Source organism: Panicum virgatum, chromosome 1N, assembly GCF_016808335.1.
Source record: "Panicum virgatum strain AP13 chromosome 1N, P.virgatum_v5, whole genome shotgun sequence".
Lineage (NCBI taxonomy): Eukaryota > Viridiplantae > Streptophyta > Magnoliopsida > Poales > Poaceae > Panicum > Panicum virgatum.
Window position 1 is genome coordinate 6,610,065 of NC_053145.1, and position 15,594 is coordinate 6,625,658.

At 48.7% G+C, this 15,594-nt stretch overlaps 1 protein-coding gene across 1 annotated transcript; it reads left to right on the forward strand.

Annotated features, from left to right (window-relative positions):
• Nucleotides 1-1,576: 1,576 nt before the first annotated feature.
• LOC120654867 lies at nucleotides 1,577-6,361 on the forward strand. The gene is made up of 5 exons (XM_039932549.1): nucleotides 1,577-2,105; nucleotides 3,968-4,048; nucleotides 4,563-4,625; nucleotides 4,716-4,775; nucleotides 5,816-6,361. The coding sequence occupies exons 1-5, from the start codon at nucleotides 1,764-1,766 to the stop codon at nucleotides 5,978-5,980; spliced, it is 711 nt and encodes a 236-aa protein (XP_039788483.1). The 5' UTR covers nucleotides 1,577-1,763; the 3' UTR covers nucleotides 5,981-6,361.
• The last annotated feature ends 9,233 nt before the right edge of the window (nucleotides 6,362-15,594 follow it).

Below are 15,594 nucleotides of genomic sequence, written 5' to 3' on the forward strand. Positions count from 1 at the left end.
TCAAAGGATCAGTTGGCGGATGGTTTAACTAAAGCCCTTCCAGTTCAGAAGTTTGAAGAGTTCAGACACAATCTAAACCTTGAAGAGAAAGGATAGTTTAGATTGAGGGAGGGTGTTAAACAATATGTTCTGATGTAATGCGACTTGATTGTGCTTACAATAGTCCAGGCTAGTTAGGATTCAAGATAGATTAGAATCAGAGTTAGCCTTGAACTACACGGACTCTGACTTGCATACCGAGTTGTATTCATGCAAGGCTCAAGTTTGAGTTCCTATATATATAACTGCAAAACCTGATGAGCCATATTGGCAATCACGTTTCTCTCTTTTTACAGCTTTGTCTAAAATCACCTTGCCCACGGTGTCACACCCACCCGCAAGGCGCAGCAACCGCCTCGGACCGTCGTAAAGAAAGAGATTTCGGGGAGCTAGAGATACGGTGGGTAAAACGACACGAAGTAGCCGGGCAATTAAGGACTACCAGCCGCTGACCCTCTGGATCACATCTCTGGGGAAGAAACTTTCACCGTACCGGCCGGGTTCGGAGTTGTAGGCCGTGTTTGGTTAAGGTTGAAAAAAATTTCGCTAATTTTTTTTAGATTTTGACCACTAATTTAGAGTATTAAATAAAGTCTAATTACAAAACCACCTCCACAACCCTGTGTAAATCGCGAGACGAATCTAATGAGGCATTTGACCGCGTAATTATAGGATGGTCACTGGAGTATTACTGTAGAAAATCAACAATTAATTACTGTCATTAGATTCGTATCGAAAAGTTACACCCGTCCCTAAATTTTTTTTGCAAATAAACTACAATTAGTACTCCATGTGAAAATTCATTTTTTTGTGAAATTTTGATTTGATGTTTTATCAAACACGACCTAGTCGCCGAAGATGCCACTGTTGCGGCCTCGCGGCGCAGGGCTGCTTTCTTTTCCCCTTCCTTCCCGCTCGGCCTCCAGCTCGCGGCGTGGGAATGCAAGCCGCCAAGCCCCTCCAGCACTGTGGCGCGCACAAGAGTCAAGGCCTAGCGACTCCTCGTCCGCCACGGCCAGCGGTAGCCACCACCTCCGCGGGGCCCGCCGCACAGAGCAGGCGCGTCCTTCTCCTCCTCCCCTCCTGCGCTGACCCGCCACGCTGTCCCTCCAATTCCACCCCCCTTCGTACCTGGCGTCCGAAGCCTCGGCGAGTCCCGAGCCGGCCCCGCAGCCGCAGCGCTTCTCCCGCCGACACGCGGGGCCCGCCGGGGGCGCCACAGTCATTCCCGCGCGCCCCACAACTCCTCGCGGGACGGCGCGGAAAGCCTCCGCCTGGTCGGGTCGCGGCATGCCAGCGGGGGGCACCCGAGCTGCGCCGTCGCTGACCTGCGGGCCGGGCGAGTATCTGGGTCCACGGGTCAGCGGGTGGGTGTTAGATCCCCCGGGGCAGGCGAGCTGGGGCGTAGCTCCCGTAGGTGGAGGGGAGGGGGTGTGTGTCGTGTGGGTGTGGGTCAGGTATTTTTTAATACGCGGCTTTTATTCCGCCATTTAAATAGGCCGCCGGGGACACCACGCCCGCGGCTTTGGCTCGCCTCCACCTCCACCTCCTCCACGCCCCATTCCTTTCCACTCGCCTCCCCTCCTGCCTCCTCTCTCCCCTCCCCTCCCACCCACATCTCCACCTCCTCCCTCCATCTCCGTCCTCTGCGGCTTCGGTTGGCTTGCTCACTCCACCAGCGGAGCGGAGCAGAGGCAGAGCAGAGCCGCGGTGAGCGGGGCGCCATGGACGCGGACGCGGACGCGGACGCGCTGGCCGCCGACATCATCTGCTCGCTGCGCGGGGCCGACCTGGCCGGGTGGACGCCGCCGTGGTGCAAGCCGGCGCCGCGGGAGGGGGAGCTGATCTGGCCCACGGTGGCGCGGGGGAAGCGCTCGCGCCGCCGGTCCCCGTCGGCGGGCCCCGCGGCGGCGGGGAAGGGGAGGTGGGGCCGCGGCAGCCCGGCGTCGCCGCTCGACTACAGCGGCGGCTCGGGCTCCGGCTCCGGCTCCGGCGGGTCGACCAGCGGCGGCGACGACGGCGGCGGGTTCTGCTCACCGGGCCACCGACGCGCGCCGGCGACAAAGGTTCGTGGCTTCGCCAGACACCCACGCACCCTCCCTCTCTGCTGCTTCCTCTGCGTACGCCGCCGCCGTGCCGCTTTGGGTTCTTCTCCCTCCCCAGACCCCTACCACCAGTACTCTCTCTCTCTCTCTCCTATCCCCTGTTCTCTTTCCGAGTTTTCTTTTGCCCTTTTCCCTTTTTTGGTTAGCGTGACGAAACTGCCCCTGCTGGTCAGCGAAAATCCCTTCCCTTCCGTCACTCGAGCACCGCCTTCCCCGTCCGCTTTCCTTCTCCCGTATACTTTCCCCTCAAATCCACACTTCCATTCCATCCACCCATCTCGCCTCCCCATTTCTTAAGGTTTTCGGTTTGCTTGCTGCGGACGCTAGGTCACGGGCCACGTCTCGCTTCGCGGATCCGCATTCTCATTCCTCCGTTCGTCCGAAATTTCACGGATTTTTTCGTGCGTTGGATTTACAAAATTGACGGAGAAATGGATTTCCCGGCGTCTTTCATGGCGTGCGTGTGCTTCTTTATTTGCCGGGGGTTGACTCCTACTCGGGGGAGGGGTAATTCCGGCAAGCCGCGGAAGCCGGTGGGTGCGGCCGGAGCTGGGCCTCTTCCACTGCTCCCGTGCCGCCAGGTTGCCCAAGCTGCCCCCGGGCTTGCTGGGCGTGGTCCCCCCACCGAGCGGTTCTTTCCCGGGGGGCAGTCCGGTCATTTTCGGCCGTCCTTTATCCCCCGGTGCAATTGCTCGTGTGGGGCCTGGCGGCACGGGAGCGTGGAGGCCGGTGGGGCCCCCGCGCTACCCCGGGTGGTGGAGAGTGGAGACAGTCAAATGCGGGAGTTAAAACGCGGCGCGACGGGGTGGGTGGGGACTGGCGTGGCGCCGGGGGCGCGCGCGGGACACGTGGGCGACCGCCGGCCGGAGCTGCCGTGTGTGGCCGCGGCCGCGGCGAGGCGTATGGCGGTACGGCCCCGCCGCCGGCGGCCCTGTTCTTTCCGGTGGCGTGGACAAGGGGCCCCACCGGCTGCGGCTGGAGTGTGGGGTCCCTTTCGTACGAAGGAGGGAGGGGTCTAGCGTGTGGGGCCCACCTGTGATGCTGGAACGGCGGGGAGGCGTGGGGTTTCCGTTATGGCGTTGCGTCGGATGGCAGTTTGGGCGATGTGTTTCATGCGGCCGCCTTGCCTAACTAAAAATGTGCTCATCCATGGGGGGAATTTCCGGATTACTTTTGCGGCTGGACGAAGAAGAAAAGGACTAATGGGCGGGTGCGTGTCTCATGTGGTTCCCCGACTGGTGGGTGGATGGGGGTATTCATTCTAGCTGGGAGTTAGAGCAGGTACAACAATAGTTTTTTTTTTTTGCTGATGTGGAGGAGAGAAGGAAGGAAAGAGTTGAGAGCTTAGCTTTTGTTCTAACACCAACCTTGGCACGAAAGCATAGAATTTTGTGGGTCCAAATAAAAATGTATGTGAGGAAGAATAGGAAAGATAAAATAAGATATGACATCACATAATAATAAAAAAAGTTTTTAAAGACAAATATGAGACAACTATTGTATGACTTAGCTTTTATCGCTTTGACTCTACTATTAACCATCCTCTTAGGAGGATGGGAGAGGAAAAAGGGCCGTGGATTGGGAGCCATTCCCTAAGCATGCCTATGTCGTGTCCTTTGTTTTCTTTCTGGCATCACCGCTCTGTGATTTGCTCGCGCTCCGTGTTGTTTTCTGCGCGATTCTGAATCCGTGATCTCGTTGGACAGCTGTTGTGGGATGCCTTGTTCATGCCAGCATCGAGTTTGTGTGTTGTGTCCCGGTGGATATGTGTGCTGAGATTGGTTGGTTATGGACTTATAGATTGCTTCCTTGTCCCACTGCAGGTGGGCTCCATTGGACAGCCGCAGCTGACCTTCCCGACCCCGCCTACACGGGCCACCGGCCAGCGACCTCGGAAGAAATTGGTATGCTTCTGGCTAGTTGGCACGGGTGATGCACTCATACACGTCAATTTGCATAGGATTCAGAATGACTGATGGGCCAGCGCGCGAGGGAGACTCAAAAACTGTTTTTGAAGGGGTGGTTTGCAGCGGAAAAGTAGTTTAAGGCTTGCAAACGCGTTTTACTGGTCTTTGCAAAAGAAAGCCTTGACTAGGTCGGAGTGCCACCCATTCAGAGGGGGAAAAAGGCTGGTTTAGTGGTTGTTGAACTACGCCTGGTCGCCTGCACTTGTCTTAGAATGAAGTAGCAGCTGCTATATATCTGTCTGGGGTTTGAAGGGGGGTGGGGGGAGGGTGAACACAAAGTGGAATCGTAAGGACAAAGCCACAAAAGGCGTACTGGCTGAAAAGATCAACCTCATCATCAAGATGGTCCTGTAACCTAAAAACCCAAAATTCAGTGCTATAAAATACCGGGTGTGTCCTTCCAGGTTCTTGTCCTTGTGGCTTAATTTGGTTTATCATTTGGATCATGCAGAGGCTTCCGGAGGTCCAGCAACTGGTGCGGTCTCTTACGGCGGAGAATGATAGCCTCCGCGAGGTGATAAATCGTTCTCCACTAAGTTCTTTCAGAGTATTTTAATGGCGGTTTTACTGACTGCAGTATCTTCTTGTTTGACTATGCGTGCAGGAGATGCGAGCTTTGCAGAGAGCTTGCAAGGCGCTGTCAAAAGAAAACGACAAGCTTGAGGTAACATCAACTGTATTAATCTGTTTCTCTTGTTCGTTTGTATCCCAGATTGGTATGTGGGCCACCGTATGGTATCTGTTGGTGGAATGGCTTATCAAAAGGCTGTCTTGTTTTGGCTTAAAGCATAAGTTAGAGATTTCATATTCCTAATATAAGAGTTGTTTAAGCTGCCAAAGGTAGTGGTCCACATACTCCTGCGATGATTTTTATGTGCTTTACTTTGTAAGCTATCAACAAGCAAGATGCTAAACGGTATACAAGGTTGTGGCATCCTTTTCTCCCACTCTTCTGCAATTGGCTGACGAGTAGGGTAAATGATGGGCTATATTATACGTAGATTTCCCATGCATTTGAAGAAGAAAAATCTCTTAAGTAAATCCTTGATCTCAGCTGTCGATGAAAGGGATTGCTAGTAACTCAAAGTCCACCTGCAACTAGTTAGAGTGCTGCAGCCTACCTAAAAGGCCGCAGCGACATTTTAGTGTGTTTTGAAAAACTAAAAAAGGGGGAAAAATAGAGAGATCCCACACCCTGAATTTGTACCAAGAGGCCTTTGCCACATATCTATTTACTACTATTTGATTCTGAATGTTCTGACCAAAAGATAGCCTAGAGTTTAGTTCATCAATCACTTAGATTTCATTGTATTATGACAAATAGAAATCATGATATATGGAGAACTATCAATGGCCAGTGGTAGCAGTATGTTTATCATTATGTGTGTCCAGTAAAATTTCTTAATGCAAATTACACCTAAAAGACCCAATATATGTCTATTGTTCGACGAATTGACACTCAGCAGCGTAGTATGTAGTCGATGAGTCAAGAATTAGGACCATTGTGGCAAGGGTCAACTTTTCTGAATAACCTGTATTCCTTGAATCCAGAGCTAATTTTTCTGTGGACTAATTTTTCTGTGGGTCCAGGGTAACTACAAGTGGCCGCAAGATGTTTAATTTGTATTTCCTTATAGCTCTCTGATTCTGTCTACATCAAATTGGGAATAAGTAGACACCTAACGAAATGTTATTATTTTGCAGACAAGGTTAGGGCAATCGGACTCGCCGAATGAAATCACATCAAAGGACCAGAAAGGAAAGGAACAGATAGATGAACAGGTTACACAGTCCACCCAAGACAGCTTCGTGTTACCAGATCTCAACCTTCCCCCACAGGACACTGCAGACGTATCACCAGTTCATTGATAACTGCAGATTGCTGCAACCTTAACCGAATAACAAGTGTACATAGAGGAAGCAGGGTAGCAGTCTAGATGGCAGCGCAGCAACGTCATCATTTGAGAATGACACATATTTGATAAGTTGTTATTAGATCACAGGGTTTACTACCACTATAGTCGTAAGTCATAAGCCACATCTGTAGCTAAAGGGAAATCTAATTTTAACTCACCTGACATTGTTTTGGGTAGTGCATCCGCATATGGTCAAGCTGAAGATAGTTTCAGCTCAGACTGATTTCCACACGATAGTGGATTTAGATGAATTTATTCATGTTATTTCGTTCTATGAAGTGAATATTACTTATGAAGATCTGACATTTGTGTGAAAACTGCTATGCTTTTTTCAGTCTGGTCTGTGGATGTATGGTTACTTTGGTTCCAACTGGTTTTTCTTCGGTTGGGCTTACATTCTGTAAGACTAAACTAGTTGGGTAGTGTCAGTGGGCTTAATCTGGTGGATAATGCTAAATTGATGGGCAGAATTTAAAGATGGGCCTAATCTTAGAAGACTACAGGTGAAATGCTTGGCCAGGTGGGATTTCATCCTGAAAGCACTGATGCTTAGCATATTTTTGATGTGATCGACAAAGAATGAAAGCTATAAATTTTGTGCAGCTCCATTACAATCATTTGACTATGACGAGATATTGAATTCATTCTTGCCCATCTTTTTTTTGATAGAAACATACCTGTATTAGACGTTAAGGAGAGTACAAAGCCAGTACACGTATAGGTACATACGGGAAGGATATAGAAGACAGCTGTCTCGACCATTTACACAGAGGCCCCTACCAAACATACAAATTACAAACAAGTCCTTGGACACTGCCGATGGAATCCACCCGACTCCACTGCCGCCGGCCATCACCAGAGGACCTCCACCACGGATCCCAGGTCGGAAGGAGCCCAATCGCCATGAGGCTTTGGAGGTAGCTGCAGTAGACACCCGTCCGGGGCGGGATGAAGCCGTCGCTTGTACTACATCGGCTGGGGACACACCTCGAGCTCCAACGACCATGGACACCAGCTCGCTGCCGACAACAGACGTCGCCGCAAGATATGCGAACCAGATCCACTCTCCAAACTTCCACAACCCGAAACTGCTTCTTTATCCTCGAACCAAAAGGCCAGAAGACGCACCTTCCAACCAGGTCGATGCGCCGCCGGCAAACTCCTGAACAGAGTCTCCACATAGGAAGACCCCCACCTCACTCACCTATCGCCGTTCCCGGAGCAGAAGAAGGCGAGGTGGATCGGGACGAGGAGTACCTTATTCCATATAGGCAACGCCACCTCCACCAAGCAGCCGTCACCGGGAAACAAACCGTAGAACGGACCTAATCTACACCGCCAGGCGAGGAGACGTGGATTCCCCCCACATCCGAAGGCCGGAAGGCCACCGGAGGCGGAGGGAATCGACGCTCCGGCCGGCGGGAGTACAGGAAAGCGAGTTCGCCCCCTTTTCGCCTCTCCTCTCTGTAGAGAAGGGGAGAGGTTTCGAGAGAGCCCAATTAGAAAACTAGGAAGATTCTCATTCTTGGCCATCTTGGCATCTCACATTGGCTTCCGATTCAAGATTGTTGATTGTACACGAGTTATACAAAAGGCTTGTAAAATTGGCAGTGTTCCCTTCATATAAAGCGAGCATGGTTGGAATTGGTTCTCTCCAAACCAAGGGGATCCTTGTGCTACTTTAGCTACTGGCTTTGGTCGCTGTCATACTAGTTTCTTTCATTTTCCAACTTTGTAAACTTCTAGCCTTTTGATGATAGCTAGCAAATTCCCTAGTTAATGCCATTTTCTCCAGCACTCGCCTGAATTGGAAACGTGCTCAAGTGATAATAACTTATAGCAATGTCAATGTGACATAAAGTTTGGTCTGTCCTCGTCCAAATGGTGTTGGTGTTGGTCTTTTCCCAGTAATTATATGAATTGTGGTGGCCAGGTACAGAAACCTTACTTGCTACAATTGTGGAGAACCAGGTCATTTTGTTGGTAACTGCGCTAGACCAAAGATCTGCTTCATCTGTGCTGTTCCTGGTCACCACATGAACGTCTGTCCAATGTGGAAATCTGCTCTTCCAGTAGCTACATACATGGGGAGTGCTAGTCTAGGTTTGGGCTTCTACCATGTGGATGTGCCTGAGAGGGAATCTACTCAGTGGCTGAATATGACGAATTTTGGTGTGGTCAATGTTAAGTCTGGTCACATTACTCTAGCTGAGTTAGAAAAAGAGCTGTCGGATATATATTGCAAAGAATGGTCATGGCAAATTAGAGAGCTCGAGGTGGGTAAATTTCTAGTTAGATTTCCTCCACACAAGAAGGTGTCAGATATTAAAAACTACCCTTCCTTTAACTTGAGGAAAGAGGGAGTCCAAGTGGAGGTGCTGGAATGGGTTGGTGAATTGGAATCTTTTGGAGAGTTGCAGGAATCCAGGATCCAAGTCAGGGGTATCCCACCTAAGTGGTGCCACTGGAAAGTGTTTGCTCAAATTGCTTCTAGTTTTGGTATGATGATTGATGTTGACTGGGCTACTCTTTTCAAGACCTTCTATGAAGAAGTCAGAATTAAGGTGATGTGCAGAGATCCTTCAAAAATCCCTGCAGAGAGGCTGTATGAAATGGAGAAAAAATTATTCCTACTGTTTTTTGTGGTGGAAGGGTATGAACAGATACTGAATGCTGGGACTGACGGAGATGATGATGATGAAAATGGGAAAAAGGATGAAGATGATGAGGCAGATGACCTTGACTATCCTCCAAAACATGTTGATAATGGAAATAACATGGATATGGATGACGGTTCTGCTGGAGAATATACAGATACTGGGCTGAACACTCCTACTAACGGTAGTAGCTCTAATGTGGGAAAAAAGATATCAGAGAAAGAAGACCTTCCTATGCAAGAATTACAGTTGGTGACAATGATGAATTCTGAGTGCAAAGTGCTGCTGACAGCACAGTTGGAGGATCCAAAAAGTAATGCTGGTGTAGATCTGAGAGTACTTGATGCTCAAATTGATGAAATTGAGTGGGTGACCCCTTCTGTCCCCTGTCCTATTCAGCTATCTGATGGTTGCAAAGTTGGATTGAAAGCTTGGGAGGCGACTGCTTCATCACAGAAAACCAAGTGGGAGAGACTTAGGAAAATGAGTTCTGAAACTGATACTGCTGAATGCTCCTTTTTCTTAAGAAATATGGAGCTAGAGGACTCTGAAGGGGAGGGAGAGACCATGGAGGATGAGGATATGCTATCTCTAAGTGAAGCTGGGATTTCTATTGAGGCTGATAAAGATAATCAAGAAATGGAACAAATAGAAAAGCCCTTATTGCAGAGCACGCAGAAGATTTGGGGGCCAAACTTCAGGGTCGACAGGCCGAGAAGATTTCCAGAAGATGGGAGGACTATTGCTCAAAAAGCTGAAGCCTATGCAAGTTATCGCAATTTGGAGACTGCAATTAAGCCAGGTGCTTCTTTTGATACTCTCAGTAACTCATATTTGAATGAGATGTCTAATAAAATTCATGTGAGTTTCAGTAACGATACTTCTATTGCAAATAGTAATATTGTTGTTTTGAAAAAGAAAAAAATGGAGAACATTATGATCTTTAAAGATAATAACCCTGAATTTTTTTTACCTTCAGAATTAGAAGTTGTTGTACAAATGGAAGAGTTCCCTCCTTTACCTGATAATAAAAGTATCCTTACCAAGACTCCCTTAGGAGGAAACCAGGATAGTGATACAAAAACCTAGTCACAAGTAGTTTTTGATGGTGGGGTTGACTCTACCTTTAAAATGGGTAACCATGATAGGAGACTTTTGGAACATAAGAAGCCTGAATAAGGCGGGTAGCTTACAATGTTAGACTTATTTTATTTAGAATAATAGATTGTCCTTTGTGGGCATTCAGGAGACAAAAAAGGAGAATTTCAATGAAAGTTTTTTTAAGACTGTTAATAGCCATTTCAAATGGCATTACCTCCCAGCCTCGGGTACGACAGGGGGGATTTTGGTTGGATTTGATGAGTGTGTTGCAGAAGTTCTTAGTTGGCAAAATAAACAGTTTACTGTTTCAGCCATTGTGAGAAATATCGTGGATGAGTGCACGTGGAGATTGGTAGTAGTTTATGGTTCCCCGTATGAGGAGGGGAAAGATGAGTTCATTAATGAACTGCATAACTTGCTTACTAATTGGTCTGGCCCGACTGTTATAGGAGGTGATTTTAATTTAGTTTGTAATCAGAGTGAAAAAAAAGTAATGGTGTTATTAATCATCACTGGTCTAATCTCTTTAATGATTGGATCAATACCTAGGCCCTGGTGGAACTTAAGAATTCCACAAGATCTTTTACCTGGTCTAACAACCAAAACCAGCCAATTATGGCAGCCATAGATAAGATCTTTTGTTCTACTGAGTTTAGTCAGAATTACCCGCTTTCTTATGTCACCACGGCGTCTAGAGCTGGGAGTGACCATGTCCCCCTAGTTCTTAACTTTGGTTTAAACCAGGAAAAAAAGCATACCATCTTTCGCTTTGAAAAGTGGTGGCTGGAGAGAGAGGACTTCCATGATCTAGTAAGGTCAGTGTGGAAAATCCCCTGCTCTTTTAATAATCCTCTCGATACCTGGCAGTTTAAAATCAGAAAACTTAGGAAAAAAGCAAAAGGCTGGGCCTTGAACGTGAATGCCAAGATTAGGAAGACCAAAAACAAATTGATGGAAGAGTACGGCAAACTTGATCTTCTTCAAGAGTCTACTCAACTAGATGATTCTGATAGGCAAAGGATGAAAAATATACTAGAGGAGCTGAGCAACATTTGGAAAATGGAAGAAATTAGAGCCAAGCAGCGGTCTAGGGATAGGAATATTAAAGAGGGGGACAATAATACTGCTTATTTCCATGCTTTGGCTAACCAAAGAAATAGCAAGAAGCGTATTACCGTCCTGTAGGGCCCTAATGGCCAAGTTACTGATACTCAGGATATGCTGACTTTGGCCACAAAATTCTATAAAGACCTCTTTGGTTTTGAAACCTCCTTAGATGTGTCCCTTGGTGATAATTTTTGGGCTGAAGAGGAAAAGGTTACCCATGAGGAGAACCTGATGCTACAATGCCCTTTCTCAGAAGAGGAAATCAAGGAGGCAGTCTTTGGTTCATACGCAGATGGGGCTCCTGGCCCTGATGGCTTCTCCTTCATGTTTTACCAGAAATTTTGGGAGTTGATCAAAACAGACTTGATGGCTTTATTTAGGGCTTTTGAGAAGAATGATTTGGATTTGGAAAGACTCAACTACGCTATGATAACTCTTATCCCTAAAGAACCCGAGGCTAAACATCTTAAGAAGTTTAGACCCATTAGCCTAATTAACTGCAGTTTTAAAATCTTTGCCAAGGCTTTGAATAACAGACTGATTCGTGTGGCAGATAGGCTTATTGCCTCTAATCAAACAGCCTTTATTAAGGGGAGATTTATTCTAGATAGTGTGGTGGCAGCTCATGAAATTATTCACGAGGTGTCCAGGAAAAAAGAAAAAGGAATCGTCCTTAAGTTAGATTACGAGAAAGCCTATGACAGAGTTAGATGGGATTTTCTCGATCAAATGCTTTGTTCTAGAGGCTTCGGAGATATCTGGAGAACTTGGATTGGGAGAGTGGTTAGAGGGGGTTCTATTTGTGTGAGATTGAACGATGTTAATGGTGGATATTTTAAACCTGGCAAAGGCCTTCGGCAGGGTGACCCTCTCTCACCTTTACTCTTCAATTTAGTGGCAGATGTGTTCACAAGAATGTTTATGAAAGCTGCAAGGGAGAGGTTTATTACAGGCCTTTTGCCTGAGGTTTATTACAGAATGTGTTCACAAGAATGTGCGGGATGGAGGCATTATTAGCCTCCAATATGCGGATGATACCTTGCTCTTTTTGGATAACAACCTTGATAAAGCTAGAGCCTTGAAATGGATGCTTAGCTGTTTTGAACAGCTGTCTGGCCTAAAGATCAATTATGTTAAAAGTGATCTAATTCTTATAGGTATGGATCACGAGGTGACAAATAATTTTGTACAGATTTTCTGTTGCAAGATTTGGTCTTTTCCTTTTAAATATTTGGGGGTTCCCCTTCACCATAGTAAGCTGGGAAGAGAAGATCTGCAACCGGTGGTCGACAAAATTTTAAAGAGAGTAGCTGGTTGGAAGGGCAAACTCCTCTCTTATGGCGGTCGTTTGGTCCTTTTAAAATCCTGACTTGCGAGTATTCCTATCTATCTTCTATCCATAATTAAATTTCCGCGTTGGGCGATTGACCTTATCAATACATATATGGCACACTTCTTCTGGAACAACTCGGATGATAAAGTTAGGTATCACCTAGCTAACTAGCAAATGATTGCGCAGAAAAAGGAATTTGGAGGACTAGGGATCCCTGATCTTAGGACTCTGAATTTGAGCCTTTTGGCTGCATGGATTCAGAGATATCACTTAAACAATAATGTGCTTTGGAAACAAATAGTTGAGTTCAAGTACAAGACTGAACAACCTAATCTTTTCTGTTGCCCTGACCTTGCTGCCTCCCCCTTCTGGAAAGGGGTTTTGCTGGCTGCTAACGCTGCTCGCTTCGGCTTTCAATGGAAGGTGGGGAATGGGCGCAGAATTAGATTTTTGGAAGATCATTGGTTTGGGGCTTCAAGTCTAGCAATTCAATTCTGGCATCTATATGCCATTGTGAATAAGAAAGGGGCAACGATTAGCCAAGTGTGGGATGGGGTTAACCTCAAGCTGACCTTTAGAAGGTCATTTCCCAAAACCTTATGCTCCAATGGGAGGATTTATGTTCAATTGCTAGTAGTATAAACTTGAGTGATGAGATCGACAATATTATTTGGATGTACGACTCTAGAGAGATCTTTTTGGTACAGACCTTGTACTCAGTGCTGAGTTTCCGGGGGATGGTCCCTGTGCATAACCCAGCAATGTGGAAGTTGAGTGTACCTCCTAGGATTCATATCTTCCTATGGCTGCTGGGTAATAATAAACTCTTGACTAGAGTTAACCTCAGTAAGAGAAAAGATTTAAGTGATAAAACTTGTCTTTTTTGTACTGACCCTGAATCTATTCATCACTTATTTTTCGATTGTTGTGTGGCCACCTTTGTTTGGGAAATTATTTCCAATCTGTGTTGTAAACAAGTAGGTGCTGATTTTGAGTCAGTGGCTAGATGTTGGATTAGTGATAAGAGAAATCTTATTTTAAATTACACTTGCGCTGCTGTTCTTTGGACAATCTGGAATTTACGAAATGCTATGTGTTTTCAGGGGCAAAAATGGAGAAGTGTGGAAGGGGTGCTGTCCAGGTGCGCCAAGACGATGAGAAGATGGCGTCCACTGATCAAACCAGACAGGATGACGGAGTTGGAGGGCATCATCGCCACGCTGGAGAAAAGAGGAGCAGAACCGGCGAGGATCGCGTGGAGCAGTTCTGTCGGTACCCCAGGACTGGGGTACCCCCTCTTGCTGTGACTAGACAAGAGCCTTTGTAGTCATCCGTGACTACAACCAAACAGCCGGACCCCTGCAGTCCGAAGTCCTGTCCTCCCGACAAAGGTCCGGACCTGTTCCACGGCCGGGGAAGGTCTGGGAACGCCACGTGTCCCAGGAAAAACAGGCGCTCAAGCGCAAGCAGCCAGGGCTCCGGACCTCCCAAGGAATCCGGACCCCCGCGGGGTCCCGGACCCCTCATAGGGTCCTGGATAGCAACCGGACCCCTCTCCAAGGGAAAGTTTGGACGCCCCGCCTCAGGGTGGTCCGGGGCCGACACGTGTATGAGGCCCTTGGTCTCCATATTGAGGTCCACCTACCTTCGCATTTATTGCGGTAGGTGGACGTCCACTTTGATATAGTGGAAGCCGAGGCGTTTGACTGACCAGGGGGCACTATTGATCGCGTATTACCAAGGCAGTGGAGCCGATGGCGCCGCCCATGCCGCGTCTGCCAGTCTGCCGTAACAGTCGGATACGACGGCTCGGCTTCACCCATTATGACGCTACATAATAGCCTCAGCAGGCCACGCCGCAAGCTACGCTACTCCAACGGGCGCCTCGCTGACGGGACAAGAGAAGACCCCCTGTGTCAGAAGAGCAGCAGTACGCATATCGAAGGAAAGATTCGCTACCACTGTAGCCACAGTCACGTTGGGCCCACCTGTCGGGGCATCAACGTTCTATGTATCCGCCCCCCCTTTGATCTATAAAAGGGGAGAGCGCCGTTAGAAAACCTCAGGCTGGGTAAGAGCCAAGACCAGCAGAGGATAGATTCATTCACACAACCAAGACAATACATCTCCCAGTGGACGTAGGGTATTACGCTCCGGCGGCCCGAACCACTCTAAATCGTGTGTTCCTGAGTCCCAATCTCAGCGTAGATCTAGCCCCATCGCCTAGTACTTCCCCGAGTACTCCCTCACTGGGAATAGGCGGGTGCGCTCCGCCACCCGGCTGTGGGTACCCCTGAAAATCCCCGCAACATTTTGGCGCCGTCCGTGGGGAAGACAGGCGTTGGCTGGATCTTCAGGCCTCTGGGCTGCGTTCTCCCTCTGCAACGGCAAACTTGAAGATGAAGGAAGGCACACTCACTCCGCATGCTATGGCACCGGCGCTCCAACGACCTCGGTGCGGCGGCGCACGGCAGCGGCGTCTGCTGTGTGTCGCCACCGCGACACCTCAGAGCCGGCGTAGCAGCATGCAGCGGAGGCGCCGCTGCGCGCCGCCGCTCCTACGTCGACTCAAGGTTTTCTCTTAAGCAACGGCCACGCCCCCTCTGCGATGGCATGACGTCGGCTCAAGGCTTTCTCTCAACTTGGAGCCTTGAGCCGACAGCCATCCCGGAGGAAGTTGACTGAGACCTCCTGCCGCAGCAGCACCGGAGATCCACCTCAGCGTTGCTCGGTGCTGCTGCAGGCAGGACCCCGCCACCTCGCGCGGGGGCCCTTGGCGCTAGCACCAAGGACAAGCCGGCGAACGACCGCACTTCTCCACGCGTCGCACCGGTCCATCTGCTGCGCAAGGGTTCTGGTTTCCATCGGCAACGGCGACGGCAGGGGGAGGGGGCCTCTTCCATTCAAGGCCAAAGAATTTGTCTCATGCCATGTAAGCATGTGACAGCTCTTAGGCAAGGAGGGGCCCCCCGAGCTCCCGAGGTGATCCTGGATGATGCGGTTCAGGCACGTCCAAGGTGCCTTCACCTCCGAAGAACACGCTGTATAGCATGCAGCCGTAGGTTACTCCTAAGAAAGGAATAAGAGAATTTCTCCTTTGTAATAGCGTGGTGTCTATGTGTGTGTCCAGAGCGGTTAAGGTCCGACCTTGTAAACCCGGCCTCTGGCCCTATCACACAAACAGGCAAAAGCGGTCCGGAGCGGTGGAGGTCCGACCTCGTAATCCCGACCTCTGATGTATACCGTGATAACCACAATGATAAAGGAGATTTTCTTTCTTGACCTTATCTAGGCTCCACCCCGGTTACATTCATTCATTCTGGATGGCTGTTTTTTCGGTTGACCATTTCTTCCTCAACAGAGTCTTTA